Source organism: Bufo gargarizans, unplaced genomic scaffold (assembly GCF_014858855.1).
Source record: "Bufo gargarizans isolate SCDJY-AF-19 unplaced genomic scaffold, ASM1485885v1 original_scaffold_1465_pilon, whole genome shotgun sequence".
NCBI classification, from domain to species: Eukaryota; Metazoa; Chordata; class Amphibia; order Anura; family Bufonidae; genus Bufo; species Bufo gargarizans.
Window position 1 is genome coordinate 121,870 of NW_025334371.1, and position 25,882 is coordinate 147,751.

General features: G+C 44.4%; 2 protein-coding genes across 2 annotated transcripts; one reads left to right on the top strand and one right to left on the bottom strand.

The window, feature by feature from the left end:
• Positions 1 to 4,853: 4,853 nt before the first annotated feature.
• On the bottom strand, positions 4,854 to 9,691 carry LOC122923315 (serine/threonine-protein kinase SBK1-like). The gene is made up of 4 exons (XM_044274098.1): positions 9,404 to 9,691; positions 6,402 to 6,570; positions 5,766 to 5,968; positions 4,854 to 5,660 (listed from the first exon to the last, which is right to left on the bottom strand). Exons 1-4 carry the CDS (start codon positions 9,689 to 9,691, stop codon positions 4,854 to 4,856), a joined length of 1,467 nt encoding a protein of 488 aa, XP_044130033.1.
• Positions 9,692 to 18,205: 8,514 nt separating this feature from the next.
• On the top strand, positions 18,206 to 23,680 carry LOC122923316 (serine/threonine-protein kinase SBK1-like). The gene is made up of 4 exons (XM_044274099.1): positions 18,206 to 18,390; positions 21,039 to 21,214; positions 21,728 to 21,930; positions 22,988 to 23,680. Exons 1-4 carry the CDS (start codon positions 18,206 to 18,208, stop codon positions 23,678 to 23,680), a joined length of 1,257 nt encoding a protein of 418 aa, XP_044130034.1.
• The last annotated feature ends 2,202 nt before the right edge of the window (positions 23,681 to 25,882 follow it).

Sequence of the window (25,882 nt, forward strand, 5' to 3'; positions counted from 1 at the left end):
ACATCCCAATGGCCTGTTGCCAGTCTCATGAGTATGGAGAGACGTTCCTCCTTATCTGTCCATTCTGTCCAATGAAACTGTCCATTCTTGTGTTGCGTCCTCCCCATTACCTCATACCTTTGATTTAGGTGTGTCGGTGACCATAACTTAAATAACTCCATACGATATCCAGGGGCCACAGAATATTTGTTACAATGACCATCGAAAATATTGTATGAAGTGAAGGGATCTACATTGGAATTGTATTTTTGGGATTTCCTTGCAGATCCGTAACAGGAAATGTATCCTTTCCATACTGGTGTGGTTAGGATAAAATTCCTCCTGTCTTTCCAGACTATTGGTGGATTGGGAATGGTATATTGCCAACCACTTCCCCCTTCCCAAGTGTTGTCCTGATCCTGGATAGGGCTGCTATATCTGTTCTCCCTGGGTGTTAGGGAAAACTGTAGCATCCGTTTCACCTGTCCCCTAGTGTCTAGAGCACTGGATGTTTGATCCTTGGGAGACATCGGCGCCATTGCCGCTGTCTCCTCCTGTGCCGTTCCCGAAAACGCAAACCTGTTTCATGGGGACCATGCCGTTAGCATCACGTCATGACAGATTCAAGATTACCTGTTGCTCACTCCCCTATGGCCCGTCGGACGTTCTCGGCTGAGGAGGCATACGCCCTGCTTGCCTCAGAATCCGAAAGTCCCAGTGAGGATTAGGATGACCCCACTTTCCTCTTGTCATCCGCGTCCTCCTCATCATCTACCGATGATGATGAGCCACCAAGGCGACGGAGACGCCACCAGGCGGAGCAAGGGGGCCGCCACGCCAGGGACCCTGTGGCCCACACTAGTATGAGAAGCTCTGGGCCTCGTACTAGTTTTCCGGCCCACCAGTTAAGTCCACCTGAGCCCCCTACCAGTGAATTTGTCTGGTGTACCCCAAAGCATTTTAAGCCTGTGATTCTTGATTTTGTTGGCCAAGCAGGAATACAGATTCCCACAGTGAGCTTCACTGAATATGACTATTTTAGTCTTTATTTCAGTGACCACTTTGTGAACCTGATGGTGGAGCAAACGAGCCTGTATGCCCAACAGTTCATTGCTCAACACCCGGACTCTTTTTTGGCTAGGGCCGGTGGCTGGACTCCGGTCAGTGCAGCCAAGATGAGGAAGTTTTGGGGCCTCGTGTTGCACATGGGCCTAGTAAAAAAAAACAGTGTCAGGCATTACTGGAGTGTGGACATCCTCTACCAGACCCCACTTTATAGTACGGTCATGACACGTACCCGTTTGAGGCCATCCGGAAATACCTGCATTATGCAGATAATGCAGCATGCCATCCCCCGAGGTGATCCTGCCTATGACCGACTGTACAAAATCAGGCCGGTCATCGATCACTTTAGGGCCAAATTTTTGGAGGCCTATGTACCTGGAAGGGAAGTCGCGGTTGATGAGTCTCTCATTGCTTTCAAGGGGAGACTCATTTTCCGCCAGTATGTTCCCTCAAAGCGGGCGAGGTATGGCGTGAAGCTGTACAAACGCTGTGAGAGTACCTCAGGGTACACTTACAAGTTTCGTGTGTACGAGGGGCGAGATTCCCATATTGAACCCCCAGAATGTCCCCACACTCTGGGTGTTAGCGGGAAACTTGTGTAGGACCTTATGCACCCACCTGTACGTGGATAACTTTTATACTAGTATCCCCTTGTTCCAGTCCCTCGCCGCCAGATCCACGTCTGCTTGTGTGACCATGCGGAAAAATCAACGCAGCCTCCCTACCCACCCCCTCCAGGTACCTATCCCCAGGGGTGAGACCCGTGCCCTTACCACGGAAACCTGTTGCTGGTCAGATATAAGGACAAGAGGGATGTTCTTGTACTGTCCACAATTCACGGTAACGGCATCACCCCTGTCCCTGTGCGAGGTACCGCGGCAACGGTCCTCAAGCCTGATTGTATCCTCGACTACAATCGGTATGTGGGAGGAGTTTATCTCTCTGCTCAAGTCCTCAAGCCATATAATGCCATGCACAAAGCCTGGGCATGGTACAAAAAAGTTGCGGTCTACTTGGTGCAGGTTGCCATGTACAACTCTTTTGTGCTAACCCGGAGCACTGGCAACATAGCAAAATTCCTGCAGTTCTATGAGGCAGTCCTCAAGGACCTGATCTTTTCTGACCGGGAAAGAGCAGGCCGGAGTACTTCGGGAACTGGAGGAGCCCAGATCTTCCCTTGACAACACTTTCCAGGTGTGGTCCACCATACTGGAAAGAAGGGACGGTCCCCAAAAAAGTGCAGTGTGTGTCACAGGAGGGATACTAAAGGACATTACCACTAAGTGTGACATGTGCCCCGATCATCCGGGCCTCTGCATTGACGGTGCAAAAAATCATATGCCCCCCAAAATAGTGCCAATAAAACCGTCCTCTCATCCTGCAAAAAATTAGCCCCTACCTAAGATAATCGGCTAAAAACAAAAAAAAACTGACTCTTAGACTATGGAGATACTAAAATATTTTTTGGGGTTTATAAAAGGATAATATAGTGTAAAACCTAAATAAATAAAAAAAAGTAGACATATTAGGTATTTCCGCGTCCGAAGGAATCTGCTCTATAAAAATACCCCATAATCTAACCCCTCGAAAAACTGTGCCAAAATAGCTATTTTGGGGCAAATTTTCCATTTTAATCAGTTTTTTTTCCAGTAACAAAGCATGGGTTAACAGCCCAAAAAACTTTATTTATTACCCTGATTCTGCAGTTCACAGAAACACCCCATATGTCGTCGTAAACTGCTGTATGACCAAATGGCAGGGCGCAGAAGAAAAAGAAAGCCGTATGATTTCTGGAAGGCAGATTTTAATGGCCTTTTTTTTGGGCACCATGGCCCATTTAAAGCCCCCCTGATGCACCCCTAGAGTAGAAACTCCATGAAAGTAACCCCATCTAGGAAACTACACCCCTCAAGGTATTCAAAACTGATTTTACAAACTTTATTAACCCTTTAGGTGTTCTTCAACAGTTTATGGCAAATGGAGATGACATTTCAGAATTTCTATTTTTGGTAACCCTGCCTCACAAAAATGTAATATAGATAAACCAAAAATCATATGTGCTTTAAAAATAGTCCCAACAAGACTGCCACCTTATCCCGTAGTTTCTAAAATGGGGTCACTTGAATGAAGTTTCTACTCTAGGGGTGCATCAGGGGGGCTTCAAATGGGACATGGTGTAAATAAACCAGTCCAGCAAAATCTGCCTTCCAAAAACCACACTGCGCTCTTTTCCCTCTACGCCCTGCCGTGTGCCCGTACAGTAGTTTACGGCCACATATGGGGTGTTTCTGCAAATACAGAATCAGGGCAATAAATATTAAGTTTTGTTTGGCTGTTAACCCTTGATTAAAATGGATTAAAAAATCTAAATTCTGGAATTTTATCTCCATTTGCCATTAACTCTTGTGGAACACCTAAGGGGTTTAGTTTCTAGAATGGGGTCATTTTTGGGTGGTTTCTATTATGTAAGCCTCACAAAGTGACTTCAGACCTGAACTGGTCCTTAAAAAGTTGGTTTTTGAAAATTTTTAAAAAATTTCAAGATTTGCTTCTAAGCTTCTAAGCCTTGTAACGTCCCCAAAAAATAAAATGTAATTCCCAAAATGATCCAAACATGAAGTAGACCAATGGGGAATGTCAAGTATTACTATGTATTATAGAAGTAGAGAAATTGAAACTTGAAAATGTGCACATTTTTGGTAAATTTTGTATTTTTTTATGAATAAAAATGAAATTTTTTTAATCCATTTTATCAGTGTCATGAAGTACAATATGTGATGAAAAAACAATCTCAGAATGGCCTGGATAAGTCAAAGCGTTAAAGTTATCACCACATAAAGTGACACTGGTCAGATTTGCAAAAAATGGCCTGGTCCTTAAGTTGAAAATGAACCAGGTCCTAAAGGGGTTAAAAAGCTTTGGAGTAATTTGTTTGGCCACAGCAACAGACAGACAGACACTGGACATTGGCGGCGGACATCAGAATAATGGAAGTTCTATGTGCGAGTCTCCAGTCTCTGTAAGAAAATGTGAACTACCCCTTTAAGGTGAACTGCCATACCACACTTAATTATGTGATTGGTTAGTATTATGTTTAAATACTAGTCTCACACCCTGACGCTCCAACTCTCCAGAACGCTCAGGTGTGGTGAGTCCTTGTGGAGGCAGCATCCAGCATATATTTGGGATCGGTGACTTTCCTTGTACTTAGAGGTTTGTACTCGTAGCCGTCCATGGTGCACTATGTGCTTCCACCTATCTAATTGCAATAGCATGCTGCATTTGATGTAGGAGTTTTAGGCCCTGTGAGCTGTGATCCTGCTTTGTATTTGTCCACCAGGTGTCCCCTTGGTCGGATTGTTCTGTGTGGATCTGCTTTTAGTTTTTAATATTTAGATTTAGACATATTCAGCAGACACATACTCTAGATCACGTCAATTTTTATTACAAAAGTAGCTCATTAATAACATCACTAAGGAAATTATTATACCAACCCCCGATGCTACAAAACATCACTAACAGAATCCATGCTCAAGCTCAACCCTCATCTTAATAACCTAGGGGGACAAAATGGAGGAAGCTAACTATGCATGAGTCTGTAGATTTGCGCACATACACCCATATGGAGAAGGTGGTGCTCTTCCTCAGCTTCCAAAGGAGATTTGGAAAATTGTCACCCGATGAAAGGTTAAAAGGCTACTGCTGGCCATAATACCAAACACACTATAGCAGAATCACAGCCGACCTTCCAGTCTTCAGTTCACGGACCTAAACCTGCATACAAATACCTGGGGCTAGGCTATTTTCATTTATCCAATTTCCACCTCTGCCCCAACATGGACTGATTTCTCATCATCTATATGTATTGGTGGATTGAGGACATTATCCTTCAAATCCTTTGGAGGTTCTTCTCTCTCAGACTCAAAGCTGTCAGAGGTCAAATAACAGGACATGGCACTTAGAAGAGAAGTGGTGGACACACTGCTGACGGAGGCGTCTGTTGCAATCCTGGCAGATTCCTCAGACAAATTCACTTTGGAAGTATCTGCATGGCCCAAGGTTCCTTCTGTTGACTCTGAAATTTGTTCTTTCCAGTATTCACCCAAGAACATCAAGACTCCAGTTGATTTGTCCCTCTTTTTACAGTCTATGGCTAAAAGACCATGGAACATCTTCACTACTCCAAGTGAAAGTCTTCTCCATGGTGCTGGCAGCTCAAGACTCTCAAAATTATTTTGCCATTCAACAAAACAATTATAGTCTTTGTCTGTGGAAACTGCTGACTGCCATGGAAAGTCACCCGTGAGCAAGCAGTAAAGAACAATACCAAAGGACCACACGTCCAGTGTGGAGTCTACAAGCAAAGTGTCCTGGTTGATGAGTTGGCTCATCTCCGGGGCCATATATGAGATACTGCCAGACCTGACTGTAGTTACTGTTCCTTTTAACCGTGAAAGACCAAAGTCAGTTAGTTTAACACAGTGGCAGTCCTTATCAAACACCAGGACGTTTTCAGGTTTGATATCTAGATGCACCAGGCCTTTCCTGTCTATGAAGTCCAGTGCACTGGAGATCTGCACCGCACATCTCTTTACGATGTCTTCTGGAAGTCCATTCTGAAATGAGGAAGCAAATAAAGTCAAGACAACAGAAGTTTTATTACAACAAAGAATGAATGTAGGGAATGTACTCCTCAAGGTATGTCAGGGACATCTACTTACATTGGGTGGAATAAGAGAGAAGAGATCACCAGCCACCGACAGCTCCTGGGAAAAGGCAAAGGAGTCTCCAGTCTTGAAGGCAATGCCATATGTTTCAATAATGTTGGGATGGGATGAGAGGAAGAAAGACATGCTGAACTCCTTGAGGAAGCATAATTTAGATGTTTTCTTCTTGTCCATGACCTTTAAGGCCATTTTTTGATCTGTTTATGATAAGAACATTGTTAATTGTACATTCATCTTATATAAATATAAATGGAATTAATGGTACAGTATTTGGTAAAATCCTTAGTAGACTCCAGTCTCTTACCCATCCGTTCCCCTCCTAAGACTCTGTTATATAATGAAGCAAATTGATCTTGTCACCTGCACAATTTACATACTTTTGGCCCCAGTTGCACCATATTTCCTTCATGCATTCATCCCGGTAAATTAATTCACTTTCTCTAAAATGTCCTAAACTCCATGATTTAGTTATAATTATGTCATGATCATAAAGTAGCTGTTCAGCCGGCCAAAATGGGCTAAGGTTGGTCACTGCTGCAGCCTGTGGCACATTAATATAAGTTTAACATTCTGGACAACCCCTTTAAAACTATTCCATAGCTATAGTGATGGATAATTATTCACACTGACCGGTTTTCTTGTCTTTTACCATCAGCACAGAACCATAGCCACCCTTTCCAAGCTCCTGTATGACATGGAAGATCTCCTGGAGATCTATCTTCTGTAGGCTCTTGGAAGCAATGGAGACAAGTCCTTCCAGGATAAGCTTCACTTCTTGTGTACTGGAGGTCATTGTGTCCTGAGAGACAATATAATTTTTTTATGAACATCATGATACTTTTGACAATATCTATAGTGTGTGTGAATATATCTTAATATAATGTAAACAACAAATAAAATAAATTGCTTCATTGTAAATAATATTGTAATAATTACTTTGGAGAAAACAATGTTGAGTTGGGATCAGTTGAAAATTCTTCAAAAATACTGAAGTCTTGTAGAGGTAGAAGTCGTTTATGGAAGCCAAGGAAGTCACTGACCACAGAAGGTAGGCTCCAGTTTATATGATGGGGGGTAAGTTAAAACAAAGGGTCATTGAGCTCCCTGATTGGCTGGGAGTCAATATGCAAGTTTTGTGTACATGACATCATCAGGCACTGAGTGGATTTGCATTTCAATGGCGTTACTACAGACTGAAGTAAAAGGAGGCATAAAGTCTATAGACTTCATTCTAGGCGTAGCCCATCCTGGACAAACCCTTCATTATCAGACATTCAAATGAAACATCACTTCATTCAATCGCTGCTGGAAGCCAAACTAAGTGCACCCCCTCCCCCCACCCCAGGTAAGTGTCAGTCCACCGACGCCCTAATCTACATGACATGTTGTAAGGGCTGCTGAAGCTCACTGCTCACTAATACTGGTGGATTACAGAGTTACTCTATTAATATAACACGTGTCAAAAGACACAATGAAAGCAGAGCAAGGAGAACAATGTATACAGGTTCAGGCTACATATAAAAACAGGAACCAGACAATAAAAAATCCATAAAACTATTTTTACACTCAATAATAGCATAAATAAACATAAATAGGATAAATGTTAAAAATAAACATATAACACAATAAAAATAAGAAAATATATATGATGAGGCGAACACATGTCTTAAAAAATAAGTCAATGTCCCAGATATTCAGATATATAATAGTTTACTGCCTCCGTTGTTCGATGGTCTCATTGAGCCCCTCCAGCATTAGTGTCTGTAGCCAGAAGGTCCAATAGGCCTCTCTATTGAGGAGCCTGGAGAAGCAGCTCCTCGTGGCCTCAGAAATCTGTTCCAGGATTATTAGTCTCTACACTGGGGACCAAGAGCCTCATGCTTTACCCCTGAACACTCAGTGCCATCATCATCAGAAGGTCAATGTATTCCCATACCCGAATATTCTTGTTTGACATGCTGGTTATGCGGCAAACATAAGTTATGTACCCTGTTAAAGGGAATGTTAATTATTCATATTTTGGGATAATATCAATAATTCATATTCATAAATGGCCGTGAGTCGTCTATTGCTGGCTCCGCCTATTTGTACTATAAATACTAACTACCTGGCTGCTATACCGTTCTGTGAACTACGTGCAATGGATTATTACGGCGGCGACCAAAAGAACTATAATCTGTATTTGAACAATAATAAAGTATTTACTACATCTATATATATATCAACGGTTGTATAAATATATATATACACATAGACACACCCCGCAATACATAAACAGCACTACAAAACCTAACTCCACTGACACAACACACTGTATAACTACAATTCCACCCCAAAATCTATCAAAGTAGCACGTCAATAGCAGCACCTTCCCTCCTGACGCTAGACTGTCCCTATGGGGTATCAAGGGGCTAGATACAATCAGGGGTTAACAGGGAGTGGCACTGAAAGAGTTAATATGATGCAGGGGTTAATGAATGCAGGGGAATTTAGGGATTGGTGGAAGTGTTAATGTAGAGGTTAATATTGTAATTCAGGGGTATACAGGGTATTCGGGGGAATAGGGATTAATGGAAAATGAATACAGGGATGATTCAGGGTACAGCAGGGGTTAATTCGTTGGTGGTATAGGGTAGGGTTACTCAGCCATCCAGGGTTAATGTTCATTGTAGGGGATGATTCTCGCTTGTAGATGCTCGTTTTCCAGGGCTTAATTCCCGCTTGTAGATGCTCGTCTTCCTGAGGATGGTTCTCGCTTGGGGCTGCTTGGCTCAACTGATGAGCACAGCGCCGGCGGACTATTTAAATCCGGTGGCACTCATTTCCGAACAGCCCGCGCTGCAGGCAAGTCCACGTGGGCTGTCGTGGTGATATGACGTCTCCACACCAGCCCTCCCTTCCTATTGCGCGCTTCCAGGCGCTGCCGGAGATGTTATCAAAGGGCTGGGAATCTCTATTGACCCTCTGTCTTTTGAAGTGACCGCAACTAGACATCTCCCTCCTGCAGGCGCGCTGGTATGCTCCTGCAGGAGGATTCCTCAGCTGTGGGGGGGGCACCTGTGCTTGGGGGTATACATGGACCGCATTTAAGAGATATAGATATATATATATATACACTGTGTGTGTGTGTATATATATATATATATATATATACACACACACATAGATTTAAGCAATATCAATATATATAGCTCCATACATATACTGGGCCCAGATACACTACAGGAAACGTGGGCAAATACTGGGCCCAAAGAAATATATATACAGGGGATATGCATAACATATATCCCTACTGGCCATTATATATGTATATGCTGTATGTATATTATAATGGAGACATATATACATATACCAGTAGTACCAACAGCTCTCTCAACAGAACCAAGTGTTCTTCCATGGTTTTTTGTAAGAGTAAGTCGTCCACATATTGCAGAAGACATTCCGGCTGTGAAAACATGCTCAGTACGGCTGCCAATGCCTGGTGAAAATATGTGGGACTGCTGTGGAACCCCTGAGGGAGTACGAAAAAACATGCACTGTTTGTTCCCCACTGTAATGGCAAATTTGTACCTGCAGTTCTCCGGAAGTTCAATGGAAAATAACCCATTGGCAACATCTGTGGTCGAGAATACGCAACTTTTGCCTCTTATTCTGGCCATAATGCCGTGAGTCTGTGCCACCACCAGAGCGGACATTGGGGTGTACTTATTAAGGACCCAGAGGTCTATGGTGAGCCTCCATGCATTGGTGTCCTCCTTCTTCACTGGCCAGAAGGCATTGTTGCATTTTGAATTTCTGGACAGTGTCCATAATTGGCTGGGTGGTTTCTGGCGGAAAGCGATCACCACACACTGAGGGCAGTTGGGGTGTAAATCATGTTTGACGTTGGTAATGGACATTTCTGCACCAGTGTCAAGCATAATTTTAGTATCTTGATCTTTTATTCCGGCCTTTATGTGGGGTCTCCCTGAAGAATATAGTATGATGGGACATACTGGTGCCAGATCTTTAGGGATCCCTGATCTTCAATCAATTTCTGCCAGACTCCCAGCAGGTACCTGTGCGGTACATACTGCCACCTGTGAGTTCTCACCCTGAACACTTGGTGTGGATTTCTTAGATTCCACACCCCTTGCTCACGTTTTGGTGTCTGCCCTTGTGAATGCCCCAGATTTTTCTCAACCTGTTCCCCCACTGTTTTGGCATAATTAGGTTTCATCTTGAAACTATTATTATTGGCAGTTTTTTCATGATTTGTCCGATTATTTTGTGGCCATTGTGTACAATTCCTCTTTATGTGCCCGTATTGTAAACACAGAAAGCATCGAATGCTCCCTGTCTTTTCCAATGTTGGGGCCGTGGGGCGAACAGTCGAATTAGAATTAGTGTGCTGTACACGTTCATCTTGAGATCTAACATGTACAGGCACACGATCCCTCACTTTGACTGATTTTTTTTATTGTGCAGTATTTCCTGTCTACACTGCTCAATAATCATGGCCACATCCATGAGAGATGGTTCTCTAACTGCACGGATTGCAGTATCAAGGTATGGGAACTTTTCCACAAACATACTGATCATACCCTGTGGAATTCCGATACCTTGATCCTTCGTAACCTTTCTGTAAATAGCTTCAAACCGACTACACAGAGACAAAGGCTCATCGTGTATAGTGGGTTTGAATTTAGTGAGGATATCCAGAGTAACATCCCAATGGCCTGTTGCCAGTCTCATGAGTATGGAGAGATGTTCCTCCTTATCATAAAACTGTCCATTCTTGGGTTGCGTCCTCCCCGTTACCTCATACCTTTGATTCAGGTGTGCCGGTGACCATAACTTAAATAACTCCATACGATATTCAGGGGCCACAGAATATTTGTTGCAATGACCCTCGAAGATATCACATGAAGTGAAGGGATCTACATTGGGATCGTATTTTTGGGATCTCCTTGCAGATCCGTAACAGGAAATGTATCCTTTCCATACTGGTGTGGATAGGATGAAATTCCTCCTGTCTTTCCAGACTAGTTGGTGGATTGGGAATGGTATATTGCCAACCACTTCCCCCTTCCCAAGTGTTGTCCTGATCCTGGATAGGGCTGCTATATCTGTTCTCCCTGGGTGTTGGGGAAAACTGTAGCGTCCATTCCACCTGTTCCCCAGTGTCTATAGCACCGGATGTTTGATCCTTGGGAGACGTTGGTGGCATTGCCGCTGTCTCCCCCTGTGCCGTTCCCGAAACGCAAACCTGTTTCATGGGCACCATGCCGTTAGCACCACGTCATGACAGATTCAAGATTACCTGTTGCAAATCAGAAATGGTTTGCGTTTTTGCAACCAGGTCCTCTCTAAGTTGAACAATCAGTGCATCAGATGATGCCGCGCTGTTCTTGAACTGATTTATCTCAGTGTACAGATGTCTGTTTTTGCGTTCCGCAGATTGAAGATCCTCAAAACATGCATACTGGCCGTGTGCATTCCACATCCTTGTCCGTACTACGAACATGTTCTATTTCATTTCCGTATGTCTGTTCCATTTCCGCATGTCTGTATTTTCGCTCCGCAAAAAAAAATAGAACATGTGCTATTATTGTCCGCATTACGGAGAAGGATAGGACTGTTCTATTAGGTACCAGTTGTTCCGTTCCGCAAAATACGAAATGCACACGGATGTCATCCGTATTTTTTTGTGGATTAGTTTTTTGCGGACCACAAAATATATCTGGTCGTGGGCATGAGTCCTTACAAGGGAATAACGAGAGGAACTGGAGGCTCCTCCTTCTATTGAAGAGCTCAGATCAGCCTTTAAAGAAATTGGGTTTGGAGTTAAATTTATTGGTTAGTTAAAATGACTGTATAGAAATCCGAGAGCTGGGGTAACGGGAAATACTCCGACAGGCATGCTCAACCTGCGGCCCTCCAGCTGCTGTAAAACTACAACTCCCACAATGCCCTGCTGTAGGCTGTCCGGGAATGCTGGGAGTTGTAGTTTTACAACAGCTGGAGGGCCGCAGGTTGAGCATGCCGTGCTTACACGAAGCCAAGGAACTCCACAGCTTTGCCCCTTTGTCTATTGTTTTGTGATGGAGCCGCTTGTCTTTCTGACCTGAGCCGAACCTTTCATTAAGGCCCCTTTCACACGAGCGAGTTTTCCGCACAGATGTGATGCGTGAGGTGAACGCATTGCACCCGCACTGAATCCTGACCCACTCATTTCAATGGGGCTGTGCACATGAGCGGTGTTTTTCACGCATCACTTGTGCGTTGTGTGAAAATAGCAGCATGTTCTATATTCTGCGTTTTTTCACGCGGCCCTGGCCCTATAGAAGTGAACGGGGCTGAGTAAAAAAACGCATTGTATCCGCAAGCAAGTGCGAGTGCGATGCGTTTTTCACTGATGGTTGCTAAGAGATGTTGTTTGTAAACATTCCGTTTTTTATCACGCGCAAGAAATGAACTTGCTTGCAAAATGTTGCGAGTTTGACTGATCGCATCCGGACCGAATCCGTCACGCTCGTGTGAAAGAGGCCTATGCCCCTTGCAGACAAGCGTTCCTCCCGCAGCGAGTCCTCCCGCAGCTCCCGGCCTGACCTCCCAGCACGGACGGGATTCACATAGCATTATATTGATTTATGATGCTATGTATCCCTTAGGCCTCTTTCTCACGAGCATGACGGATTCGAATGCGTTCAGTGAAACTCGCACCATTTTGCAAGCAAGTTCAGTCAGCTTTGTCTGCGATTGCGTTCAGTTGTTCAGTTTTTTTCCGTGCGGGTGCAATGCGTTTTGATGCGTTTTTCAAACGCGTGATAAAAAACTGAAGGTTTACAAGCAACATCTCTTAGCAACCATCAATGAAAAACGCATCGCACCCGCTCTTACTTCCAGATGCAATGGGTTTTCCACTGAAGGCCTATTTACTTCTATTGGGCCAGGGCTGCGTGAAAAGGGCACAATATAGAACATGCTGCGATTTTCACGCAACGCAGAACTGATGCGTGAAAAAAAAAAAGCTCATGTACACAGACCCACTGAAATGAATGGGTCAGGATTCAGTGCGGGTATTATGTGATGATGTCACGCATTGCACCCGCGCGGAAAACTCGCTCGTGTGAAAGGGGCCTTACAGTTCTGGAATGTTTTGACAGCATTATGCCAGTGCTATCCAGTACATTCCAGAACTGTAAGGGTTACATAGCATCATAAATAAATATAATGCTACGTGACCCCCGGCAGCGATGGGAGTTCAGTCCGGGAGCTGCGATGCGGACTCGCTGCGGGAGGAACGCTCGTCTGCAAGGGGCCTAACGGTTTTAATTATTTTGGTTGTCACGGAAAGGTTTTGTTTTTATGATGACGACGCTCTTATTGGTGAATGACGATGACGAGGCGGTACATGCGGTCCGCGTGTATGGAGATAAGCCCTATAGCTTGGTATTGGGGTGGTAGATTTATACTCTGGTATACGGACTTCTTGATATGGCCCGGATTTTAATAACTTAAATGCATCTTCTTTGAGAGAGAAGACAAGGGCTAGAGAGAGGTCACGGGGAAAAGTGGTTCTGGACCGAGCTCCGAGAATGGAACTGGTAACCCTGGTGCTACTTCTGAAGATCCACCATGTTTCCTCTAAGAGTTTTCCATCCGGATGTGATGCGTGTAGTGAACGATTAGCATCCAGACGGAATCCTGACCCATTCATTCCAGTGGGTTTATATACATTGCGTTTTTTGCGCATCATCTCTGCGTTCTGTAAAAATAGCAGCTTGTGCGTTTTTTTACGCAGTTCTGGCTCCATAGAAGTGAACGGGTCTTGTGTGGACAATGGAAAACTGACGGTTGCTGGGAGTTTTTAGGCACACGAAAATACCTGCAATCCGGATACAATCCGGACAGAAAAAAACCGCACACAATGAACGCAATAGCAGACAAAACTGATTCAGCCATCATCCTGACGCAATCCGTATCGCTCGTCTGAGAGCGGCCTCGGCCCATCAATTAATGGTATTATGTATACGTGTTATGCAGAAGTTTTTAACCCCTCGGATGAATGCATTTGGTCTTGGTTTCCTGACCTTAGGTTATATTTTTATGCTTCAGCATCGGATTGGTATCACGTACATCATTCATGTATCCGAACGGGATCGGAAGGAAGAGAATGTTTTTACTGTTTTTGAGTCGGCGGCTGTTAACACTGATGAAGATTACAACATGAATTCATTCCTTCATTTTTCTGTGAGCCCAGATTTTAAGAATTTAGAAGAATTGATGAAAATTACTTTTTTAGTTAAGAAGGCAATATGTTGGATAACTTATTTTGAATGGCTTTTTAAGTCATTTCACCTACTTACGGGGGAGTTTGGAGTCTCTAATCAATACCTACAAGTTTTCCATGCATGAGGAAGTTAGGGGTTTGGAATTTTTACAGATTGAAAGCTCTAAGCCTTGTGATTTCAGCTCCTAGAGCAGGGATCGGCAACCTCCGGCTGTTTTCAAACTACAACTCCCAGAATCCTTCTTTCACATCAATGGGAGTTAAAGGAACAGCCAAGTGTGCATGCTGGGAGTTGTAGTTTCATAGCAGCTGGAGTGACGAAGGTTGATGATCCCTGTCCTAGAGAAAACAAAGGGAAGGGGCTATTTCTGACATTTTATATAACTTTGAAACAGTATAAACTGTCTATTTTACCAATCGTAGACCTAAGGAGAAGACTCTAGGTAAGATTCATGAAAACATCCCAACAATGTCCACGAATGGTTCCTGTACCTTCTTAGTTAGATTCATTGTGGACTTTATTATTCCCAGAAATTTCTATTAAAGATGAAGCTTCGTGGAGACACAAATTGGTGACAACGATGTTGACAAAGTTCATTGACTTTGCCTGCTGCTCCTTCAGAAGACTTCTTGCACACGAACGTGTGCTGCCCGCGGCTGTGCTGAGAACCGCAAAATGGGGTCTGCAATGCTTAGGCACCGACCGTAGGCCAGCCGCATGCGGATCGCAACCCCATTCCACGATCCATCCGTTCCACAAAAAGATAGGACAAGTTCTATCTGTTTGCGGAACGGAATCCCCCGAAAGCACTCCGTAGTGCTACCGTTCCTTTACGCTCTGTGCAGCACCGCATCTCCAGATTTGCAGACCCATTGAAGTGAATGGGTCCGCATCCGTGATACGGAATGACGGCCGGTGTCCCGTGTATTGCGCACACGCTGCAATATGGCCACGGGGGACACACGGCCGTGTGCAAGAGGCCTAAGAGTGTATTAAGGTTATATTGGATGAAGACAGTGAGTTAGATCCATTGATGATCATATTGGGGGATCTCAAGGAAAGAAATTAAAACTTGAGAAATTATAATCAGATCATTCAACTTTTATTTCTGGGTAGACTTTGTGTGATACATAAGTGGATGTAGTTTGATTGGAAATGCAAAAATGAATGTCTAGATGAATGTCTACCTAAAGATGTCTAATGTTATATATATATTTTTTTTTTTACTACCCGGAACAGATTTAAAGTTGGGTGGACAGGGTGTGGTAATGAAGAAGTGGACTTTCCTATTGTCTCTCTCTGTAGATGGGATTTGTTGATTTCCCATTTACCTTTATGCGACCAAATCCTGAGCTGTCGATGATACAATTACCAGTTATAGAAACGTCTTGGTTGTGTCTTCAGGTGAGGGGCAGACACTCTCCTTCCCCGGTCTCTAACACCAGTGCACACATATGAATAGACAATGGGTGTGGACAATAGAGAGAGAATTACATTGGGTTTCAGGCTATAAAGATGCAAACAGGCCGGTGTTATGGGACAGGGGGGGTTATGGGACAGGGGGTGTTATGGGACAGGGGGGGTTATGGGACAGGGGGGGTTATGGGACAGGGGGGGTTATGGGACAGGGGGGGTTATGGGACAGGGGGTGTTATGGGACAGGGGGGGTTATGGGACAGGGGGGTTATGGGACGGGGGGGTTATGGGACAGGGGGTGTTATGGGACAGGGGGTGTTATGGGACAGGGGGTGTTATGGGACAGGGGGTGTTATGGGACAGGGGGGGTTATGGGACAGGAGGGGTTATGGGACAGGGGGTGTCATGGGACAAGGGGTGTTATGGTTCATTGCCTCTGAATGATTGCAGTGTGATGATAAGCTGCCCCATTACTATGCTGATGTCTCCACATTAACATGGCAGGTTCATTACAATTAGTGTAAGGTCACACCTAGAAACCACTGTTTGGTCAAAGTGCAGCTAAAAAACACCCTGTCAAGCAGTTTATCTGTAAATCAGATCATTCTTCAGATGCTTGTTTCTATCGGTGCCATTTTGCAGCAGTTTTACTTATAAGATACAGAATGGACATAAACAAGTGTGAAAAAAATGTCCCCACCTTGTATTACGACTGCATGGTAGGCCGGGATGTCCACACACTGTCTGATGCAGGTGGCCTCCCCTAATGATCCTAGTGACCACATGTCCCATCTGATTTATGTTATTGGGGGGGGTAACATTTGTCTGTAATATCTTATAGGTTTACAATAAATACTGAATCGGTTGTGACACTCCGGAAGTGAATGACCTTCAGTGGTTTTATTCTGCATTGCATTAAGATGGTCTTATAACCATTTCACTTTCAGTATAAAAGCTGATATTTCTCAGGGGACGGCCATGGGGGCAGCATTCACCCCAAGTTGTCGCCCAACCTAATATTCCCCTCCATGTCCTGTAGACCCAGTAATGTTATTATATGTAAAGAGAAGATATTACCTGGATGTGGATATTATAGTATAAATATACAGAATACCCGGAGAACGCTTCCATCTGTCTGATCTATAGCTGTAGTAGGAGGGAAGAGACATCCAGGAAATCCCTTTAAACACAGATTCACTGAAATAATAGTCTGTAAAATAAGGAGGGAAATGTCTAATTCCTGCTCAGTAAATATTCACACACAGAAGGTTTTTTGCAGCTTCTTTATAGATCTTGCAGAAATCCATTCATCTCTTGCTAAAACATCCCCAGACAACGGTATCAGCCCAAACCCCTCTGAGATACGTCTGCTGCGTGAGAATACATATATTTACAACTGCATCATTTTGGTTAAAAATACACATATACTGAACAAATATTTCAGGACACGATTATCAGGGAGATTCATTGATTCCCTACACAATTGTTTTAGCCCTAAATGTTGGCAGCCTACTGTGGCCTCTCGACGCTGACCTTGCTGCCTTCCTGGACGGGGCTGTGGATCATGGATTCTGTAGATGTGGATTTTGTTGCTGATTTGCTCCACCATTTGTACAACAAGGATCGAGATCTCCAATGACAAGCCTCATTTCTTTGTGAGTAGCGCAATGAAGGGGAGCGGAGATTGCACATCCTCCACCATTGAACCCCTCAGATGCAGCGTTCATCACTAATCGTGGCCTCTGAGATGACCATTGAGAGCTGTCAGGGGTTAATCTGTAAAATATTCACCTTATCCATTTGATCACAAAGATCCAGCTGCGGCCATTTTGCTTGAAGATCCAGCACAAATACTTGTACAGTGCGTGATGACCTCACACTGACCAGCATGGTGACATCATACGTCACCGCACATGAGATTTTGTGCTGGATCTTAAATCAAAATGGCCGCAGAGGATGCTTATGGATGAGGTGAGTATGAATGTATATTTTACCACCAATTTAGGGAATGGTGTGATGCTGAAGATCAGCGGAAGCCGTGTTATGCTGAAGATCAGCGGGCGCCGTGTTATGCTGAAGATCAGCGGGCGCCGTGTTATGCTGAAGATCAGCGGGCGCCGTGTTATGCTGAAGATCAGCGGGCACCGTGTTATGCTGAAGATCAGCGGGCACGTGTTATGCTGAAGATCAGCGGGCACGTGTTAGGCTGAAGATCAGCGAGCGCCATGTTAGGCTGAAGATCAGCGGGCGCCGTGTTATGCTGAAGATCAGCGGGCGCCGTGTTATGCTGAAGATCAGCGGATGCCATGTTAGGCTGAAGATCAGCGGGCGCCGTGTTATGCTGAAGATCAGCAGGCGCCGTGTTATGCTGAAGATCAGCAGGCACCGTGTTATGCTGAAGATCAGCGGGCGCCGTGTTATGCTGAAGATCAGCAGGCACCGTGTTATGCTGAAGATCAGCGGGCGCCGTGTTATGCTGAAGATCAGCGGGCACCGTGTTATGCTGAAGATCAGCGGGCGCCGTGTTATGCTGAAGATCAGCGGGCTCCGTGTTATGCTGAAGATCAGCGGGTGCCGTGTAATGCTGAAGATCAGCGGGCACCGTGTTATGCTGAAGATCAGCGGGCGCTGTGTTATGCTGAAGATCAGCGGCGCCGTGTTATTCTGAAGATCAGCGGGCGCCGTGTTAGGCTGAAGATCAGTGGGCGCCGTGTTAGGCTGAAGATCAGCAGGCGCCGTGTTATGCTGAAGATCAGCGGGCGCCGTGTTATGCTGAAGATCAGCGGGCGCCGTGTTATGCTGAAGATCAGCGGGCGCCGTGTTATGCTGAAGATCAGCGGGCGCCGTGTTATGCTGAAGATCAGCGGGCACCGTGTTATGCTGAAGATCAGCGGGCGCCGTGTTATGCTGAAGATCAGCAGCGCCGTGTTATGCTGAAGATCAGCGGGCGCCGTGTTATGCTGAAGATCAGCGGCGCCGTGTTATGCTGAAGATCAGCGGGCGCCATATTTGAGAAGGAATCCAGAGTTTTGTAAATAAAATCCATCCTGTATTGTAATCACATAAAGGCTCCTTTCTGCTCTCACTGGAAGCGTTACGAAGAACAAGCCGTCTTATCCGTAGATCATGTGATTAAGGCCACTTGTCGGTTGAAATGATTGTAGTAATAAAAAGTACGTTTTAAGACAGACCCTATTTGCAGCAAAATATTTTTTGCGATTTTTTTCCCCCCGTTCTCAACACTTTTCAGAAGTAGAAAGAAAAGGGAATTTACGGCATCCAGGGCGCTGTCATAGATTATAGCCTGTTGCGCGGCCAGCGGGAGGATGCGCCAAATCTATGACCGGTCTGCGCCTATGCATGAATTTGACGCATCTTCTGGCTGCACAGGCGGAATCAAGGCGACTATGAAAATGCTGGTCTTGATAAATATCCAGATAGATATTATGCCTCCTGCACACGACCGTATGGTTTTGCGGTCCGTTTTAAACAGATCAATTTTTTTTGTTTCAGTAGTGTTTCCATTTGGAAGCATACAATAATGTTTAAACAGTAAGTACATACAAAAATTGGGATGGGCATGAAATTTTTTTGAGATAGCTTTTGCAAAAACGTAAGGGATACAAAAGACATACGGATGCATTCCGTTTTTTTTTGCTTAACCATTGACTTCAATGGAGCCATGGAATGTGATTTGAGGGCAATAATAGGACATGTTCTATCTTTGAACGGAATGCATACCGAGTACCTTCCATTTTTGCGGACCCATTGAAGTGAATGGTTCCGCATATGGACTGCAAACGGAATCTACAAAAACGGAACAAAAACTCAAAAATCTCGTGTGCAAGAGACCTTACTCTCATTTGTAGGATCCTGGATATTTCCAGTTTGTGTGGACCAGGGCGGAATGCATACGAAGTGAATGGTTCCGCATACGGACCGCAAACGGAATCCGCAAAAACAGAGCGGAAACGGAAAAATAAACGTTGGTGTGCAAGAGGCCTTACTCGGATTTGTAGGATCCTGGGTATTTCCAGTTTGTGTGGCCCAGGGCGTGCTGTAGCCTTCAGTGCATGAGCCGCACCCGCAGGCCCCATTCACATCAAATCACCATTTGTATACAAAAGCCCCATTGCATGAAAATGCCCCCCAGAGGCTCATCAATGTCCATTCGTATGTAAATGAGGCCACCGAGTGCTGGACAATGACCACAAATCCACAATCTCCACCCTCATCCCAAATATAAGCCGTCTCCCCCTCATAGTGAAATCAATGGCACATTATCTGCGGTCAGTGTTGGACTTGTAGGAGCAGCACGCTGTAGACTTGTTGGTGTTCAGGAGTCCATCAGTGATCATCGATCTTCTAGGAGAAGCCAACATCTTCAGGTGTAAGGTGAATATGTGATGACTACATGGACCATGGACCAGGCTATAGTAGAGGAGCTCCAGGGTAGTGTACAGTGCTCGGGGCCTATAGCCATAGTTCACATCTGACTCTTTACAATAAGAAGTTGCAGGAACCTTCACACTTCTGCTTAGTTTAAATTTTACGTAATTTAGATTGTCATATTGGATTTTTTTATAATCTGAGGGGTGACTGGGTGAAACATTCCGCACACCCCCAGCACATTTTACAGCTGGTAGTTGTAGTTCTTTCTGTTAACTCCGCTACGTGGCTGATGCCAGGGAAGCCCAGTGGTTATGGTGAGCACAGGCGTCAGCTGGGGACCTTCCTCACCCAGATCCAGCTCACTGTGGTTGGTGGGAAGTCCAGAGCAAAGATATTCTTCATAAAAGAAAAAAATAAAGTATAAAGTCATTAAGTGTCTTTTGAGAAACCTAAATATATATGATTCCACCGATTACATCGTACTGTATGAAGTCGATTTTGCCTGTTGATCGTAGGTCTTCATGTGTATTATGGACCCATATTTTATCCTACATTTTTACACAGCACTTCGAGCCCATTATAGGGAGGTCACGGACTAGAAATTCTTTGAGTTTTCCACCTTTTACACATCTTCTGTGAGAAGATGACCACTAGTATGTGTGGACATCTCATGCTACATACATATATTTAGGGAGATCCAACACAAATGCCGGTTGTAAACCAGACAAAAAACTGTTGCGTGCCAGAACCCAACATTTACGGCCGGGTTGCCACTGGACATCATTGCAGTCCATGTGGATGTGGCAGGTTGCTCTGTGCCAAAACAGCCTGCTGGATCTCCTAATGGAGATGTGAATGAGACCTCACGCAAGGGTGATTTTACGCAATTAACACAGGCAACTTTAGGGGTCAACTTTGCTTGAATATAAGGAGCTTGCTCTTGGAGATGGAGGTCTCCGGCAGCACGGAGTAGCCCCCTTATGTCGCTAGCTTCTGCCATATAGTACAATGATAAGTTGGGATACGGGCGTGCACTGAAAGATGGTGGGGATCCAGGACACAGGGAACACTCCTGTTTTTGCCTTCCAGGTCTGCATGCAGAAACTTGACCATGTGAAATGTGACCAATCCCTTACACAGGTCATTTTCACATAAAGTAAACGTTATTCTGTGTTTCATTCAGAATGGCCACCCACATGAAAGAAACAAACAAGAACATGGCAACAAATCTTCTCCATCGGATTTCAGAGACCTCTGAGGACCTGAAGATGATGGAAGTGACCGACCACTTTGAACTCTTGCATGAACTTGGAACAGGATCTTATGGAAAGGTTTTCAAGGGGAAACACAAAACCTCAGGTGAGATGATGATGGATGAGAACGATGATCATGTGCCACAAAGCTGGCATCTCTTGAGAATGTTCTGTGCTGGGTCTTCAGGCTTACACATTTTACAAAATAGAAGTCCAAAGTCATTCAAAATTTTTTTGCGGTCTCATTGAAGTGAATGGTCCTCAACAGATATATATTGGGTCTTGCCTTTCATATATTATCACCTGTTTATGACGTTTAGATTGTAAGCTCATCACTAGGCTTTCCTTCACCTGGGGAAAGGTCCAGTTTGCTGCCCAGCCTCGAATGTAAACATCCTGATGAAGACAAGTTGTCTCATTGGCGCTGCCCTGTCAGCGAGTAGCCCACTTTTGGCTTTGATTCTGGCTTTAGCGCACTATAACATGTCACACTTTTATCTTGCTATTGCTCCTATATAATGTTATACATTTTTTATACTTTTTATTTGGGAGAGGTTGGTTTTGAAAAGTGTTGTGGAATATGATGATGCAACATAAATCAATATTAATGTCATTACAGGTCAGATTGTGGCTATAAAAATGTTGGCAAAGGAGAAGACCCCCACCGATAACTTCCTCCTGGAATACTGTATCTCGCTCACGCTCAGTTGTCACCGGCACATCATCCTGACACACGAGATTGCGTTTCATACCAGTAGGGATTTTGTGTTTGTTCAGGAAATGGCACCGGCAGGGAATCTTCAGTCTATCATTAAACACAAGGTGAGACAATATCATGGAATTGTTATGTTCTCCAAAGCCATAAACATTGTTTCCAATCCTGGAAAGCAGGCGACCACCATTACAGATCTGATAGGAGTTATCATCCAGCTTCTCCACAGTTCAGAACCACAATGGAGCACAGTTATCAAGCTCCCCTGTATTTAGGCATAAAAATTGACGGCATATTTGATTTGGATGTCTGTCCTTTGCCTATTTAGTCACACAACGGTTGATGAATTAGACTAGGCTTATTGGTATCAGTTTGACGTCTGGTGGTTCTTTTTTGGTTAGACAGGTTCATATTCACTTAGACTGGTCTAATTTATTTCTGCATAAAAAAGTCACATCTGTGCGGACAAAAGTCACAAGTCTCCCTGAAAGTGCAACTTTTAGTGCAAAAAAAAAGTAGCACTTTATCACTGAAAACTGTTAAATACAAATAAGCCAGCCCTGGAGTGGAGTAAAAATTACACTGTTTTTGTGCCTAATTCATGGTAATGAATGCAATCAGATAACTCCTGAATTAGTCTAAAACTTCAAAAAAGTCAAACGATGCGCAAAAGCCTCCAAAACAGGCGCGAGCCGATAATCATCCCTTTCTGCAACTCTGATGAATCACACCTTTTACCCCTGATAGGCCATCTGCATACATATCCCTTGTTGCTACCACACACCTTGTATACCCAGAAAACAAAGGCTCAATTCCAGCTTCTGACGTATAAAATAGTTTGTTCTTTATTTGGCTTCCAAAATTTAAGATCCAACATACATCACATGGAGAGACACAAGGTAATTGTGACGTGTTTCGGGCTATAGTATTGAGCCCTTTGAAGTATTGAGCCGTCAACTTTCTTCTTTTTCTCAATACACACCTTGTATACCCACCGAGCCAGCTCAGCACACATGACTTACCTCATGAGCTACGCACTGCTGACGTCGGCAGTAGGAAGTGGTCAGAATTATGTGACTTGACTGTGTGTGAGTCATGAATACTATATGATGAGATTGTTGTGTCTGCAGTTCAGCTGTGTGATGTCTTGTGTTGTCTTCTACTCAGGTCGGCATGCAGGAGGACATGTTGAAGCGTTGTGTTCCTCAGATAGCCAGTGCTTTGAACTTTATGCACAACAGCGGAATGGTCCATCGGGATGTCAAGCTGGATAATATTCTTCTGATGGATGCAGAATGTCACTGGATAAAGCTGGCGGACTTTGGACTCACCCGGATCCAGGGCACTCTTGTCCCTTCTCTGTCCTGGTGTATACCCTATACTGCCCCTGAATTCTGCTGCTTAAGACAAGGAGAAGAGCTGATACTGCAACCCAGTGTTGATGTGTGGGCTTTTGGTGTTCTCATCTACATTGCTCTTACTGGATTCTTCCCTTGGCAAGCGGCACTAGGTCGTGATCAACAGTATAAGGAGTTTGCTTGGTGGCAGGTGAAAAAGGATCTGTCAGAAGCTCCATGGAAGTGGAAGAAAATCTCAACTGAAGCCAGAGGGATGTTTTGGAAATTGCTGACACTAAATGCCTCTGAGAGGTGCTCGGCCATGGACATTCTGAATTATATTCACCTGCCATGGAAAGCGGAGGTCCCTTCAAAGCAGATCAAAATGAATCCAGGCTTCCTACAAGTAATATGCAGACCATATGATGTCCGTGCTGGAGACACATCAAGCAGCACATCCTGCTTTCTACTGGATCATGAGATGCCCTCCCTTACCATAGGAGCTGAGGTAGAGCTCACCTAAATGTGTTGCTATCTACTACATGGACATGACTTAGAGGTAGGTTGCACATTACACCCATGATATTCTGCAGGTTGTCAAGTAAGTATGGACGTCATGTTGCTGGATGTAAGGTAAGAATGTAAACTTCTGGAAGCAGTATGTGGTGATCAAACACTTAGAAGTGCTGTAGGTTGACACCTCGAACGGTGTAGGTGTACTATAGGTGTGCTAGATGTTGGGCACAGATCCTTTATCTTCCTTACATTGGTTGCCTGGAAAATGATAATGATGACCCATCCTGAGGAAAGGTCCTCATTATCAGAGCGGTAGGGATTTGAGTCCCGGCACCCTCCCTGATCTGCAGTTCCAGGGAGCCACCACACTCATCAGAGCTCTGGTCAGCGGAGCTGAGTCCCTGGATCTCTCCAAGCATGATGCCGTACATAGTACAGAGGCTGTGCTTGGTATTACAGCTTAACACTCCAATGGGGCTGAGCAGCAACTAGGCCATGTGACCAATGTATGCTGGCGTCACATAGCCTAGGAAGATGCCTCTGTGCTCACAGAGTGCCCAACCTCTTCTAATGGACAGCTGAACCGGTCGGGATCCTGGGTTTGAGTGCTACTTTCGATCTGTTATTGATGACTAGGCTTAAGCGAATCGAGCTTCGGATTAAAGATCCGCCCCTACAGCACTAACATGTATTGCCTATGTAGAGACAAACTTGTTTGCACCCGAAGTCGCGCAAGACTTCGGTAAATTAATGCGCTATTCATTTCTGCATCTTTAAAAAAAAACTAATAAGGAATCCGATTCGGGTTTAGTACAGAGGTACCAGCCGGTACCAAACCGGACTTTGGATTCCTAATTTTAAAAGTTTTTAAAGATGCTGAAATAAACACCGAATTCATTCACTGAAGACTCACACGACTTCAGGTGAAATGAACTTTGGCTTCACGGAGCGAATACGTTTTAATGCTGTACAAAGACGGCATTAAAACCTAAGTGTTTGACCAAATAGACTTTGGATTGATGGTCAAAAGCTCGATTCGCTCAACACTATATACTGAGGATAGGTCATTAATATTAATTAAAGGAATTACCCCTTTGAATAGAAGTTATTGATGCTTAGAGGAATAGGTCAAATAGTTCACATCCAAGAGTCACTTAATAAAAATCACTCCCCAAATGGAGGGAAACCGAATCAAGGATCTCAATGGTGCAATGACTTCTATGAGCCCCCTGTCTACCCCACCCTTCATACAATCAGTGATAGACCACTGGTCACCCCAATACATGTAGTATTTCCAGAGTCTGTTCTATGAATGAGCCATATCTACGGTTTGTGAGTGTACGATGTATGACTCTTAGGAGCTGATGGATATCACTGCCAATGTCCCATCCTTATTCTTGACCAGCTGTAATTCTTTGGAATGGAGCTTAATACAGACTTGAGGATCACACAGGAGACCACTGTGCTGTAGAATTATTGCCGATGTTTTATTTTCTTCCATCTTCAATGTTTGGATCACTTTTCATATAATAAAATGTTCTTCTTTAGATTCCAAGCCTATGAGATGTGGTGAGTACATGATCTCCCCCATAACGGCTTCCTGTCCTACTGTTATGTATTCAGCTACAGTTTCTCCAGGAGCTTCAGGCTCTGCTTCATTCCAGAGAGCGAGCTCCATAACGTCTCATCCAATGCAAACAAAGAGAATTCCTCCAGGGTCCTGGATGGTGCTCATCTGCCTCATCAATGGAGAATCAGGTAAATTAAGACCTAGATTAAGGCCTCTTTCACACAAGCCGCACAGAATGTGTTAGGGTCTGTTCAGGGAGATTCTCATGGTTTTGCACACAGGTTTTATCAGTTTTGTCGGAGATTGCTTTCAGTGGTTTTGGATTGCATCCGTTTCTCACACACATTAAAAAAATGCAGCGCTCCAGCAACCCTCACTCATATCCCCTGCAAATTCTTATTACACCAGCCTATCGCCGGGGACTATCCGGCTAAAGGCACCTTCAAGGGTCTTATGGATCGCTTTCTAAGTAACATGCGGAGAGAAGGGTTGAAAGGCGGACACTTAGACTTCAAAGATGGCGGAGGGGGAGAACGCACCGATGGAAGAAATTACTTACTCAGACCCTTACTCAGAACTCTCCTGACTCTCCAGGCCAGGCAAGTGGGAACGACTCTCCTCATATAGACTATGTAAAAC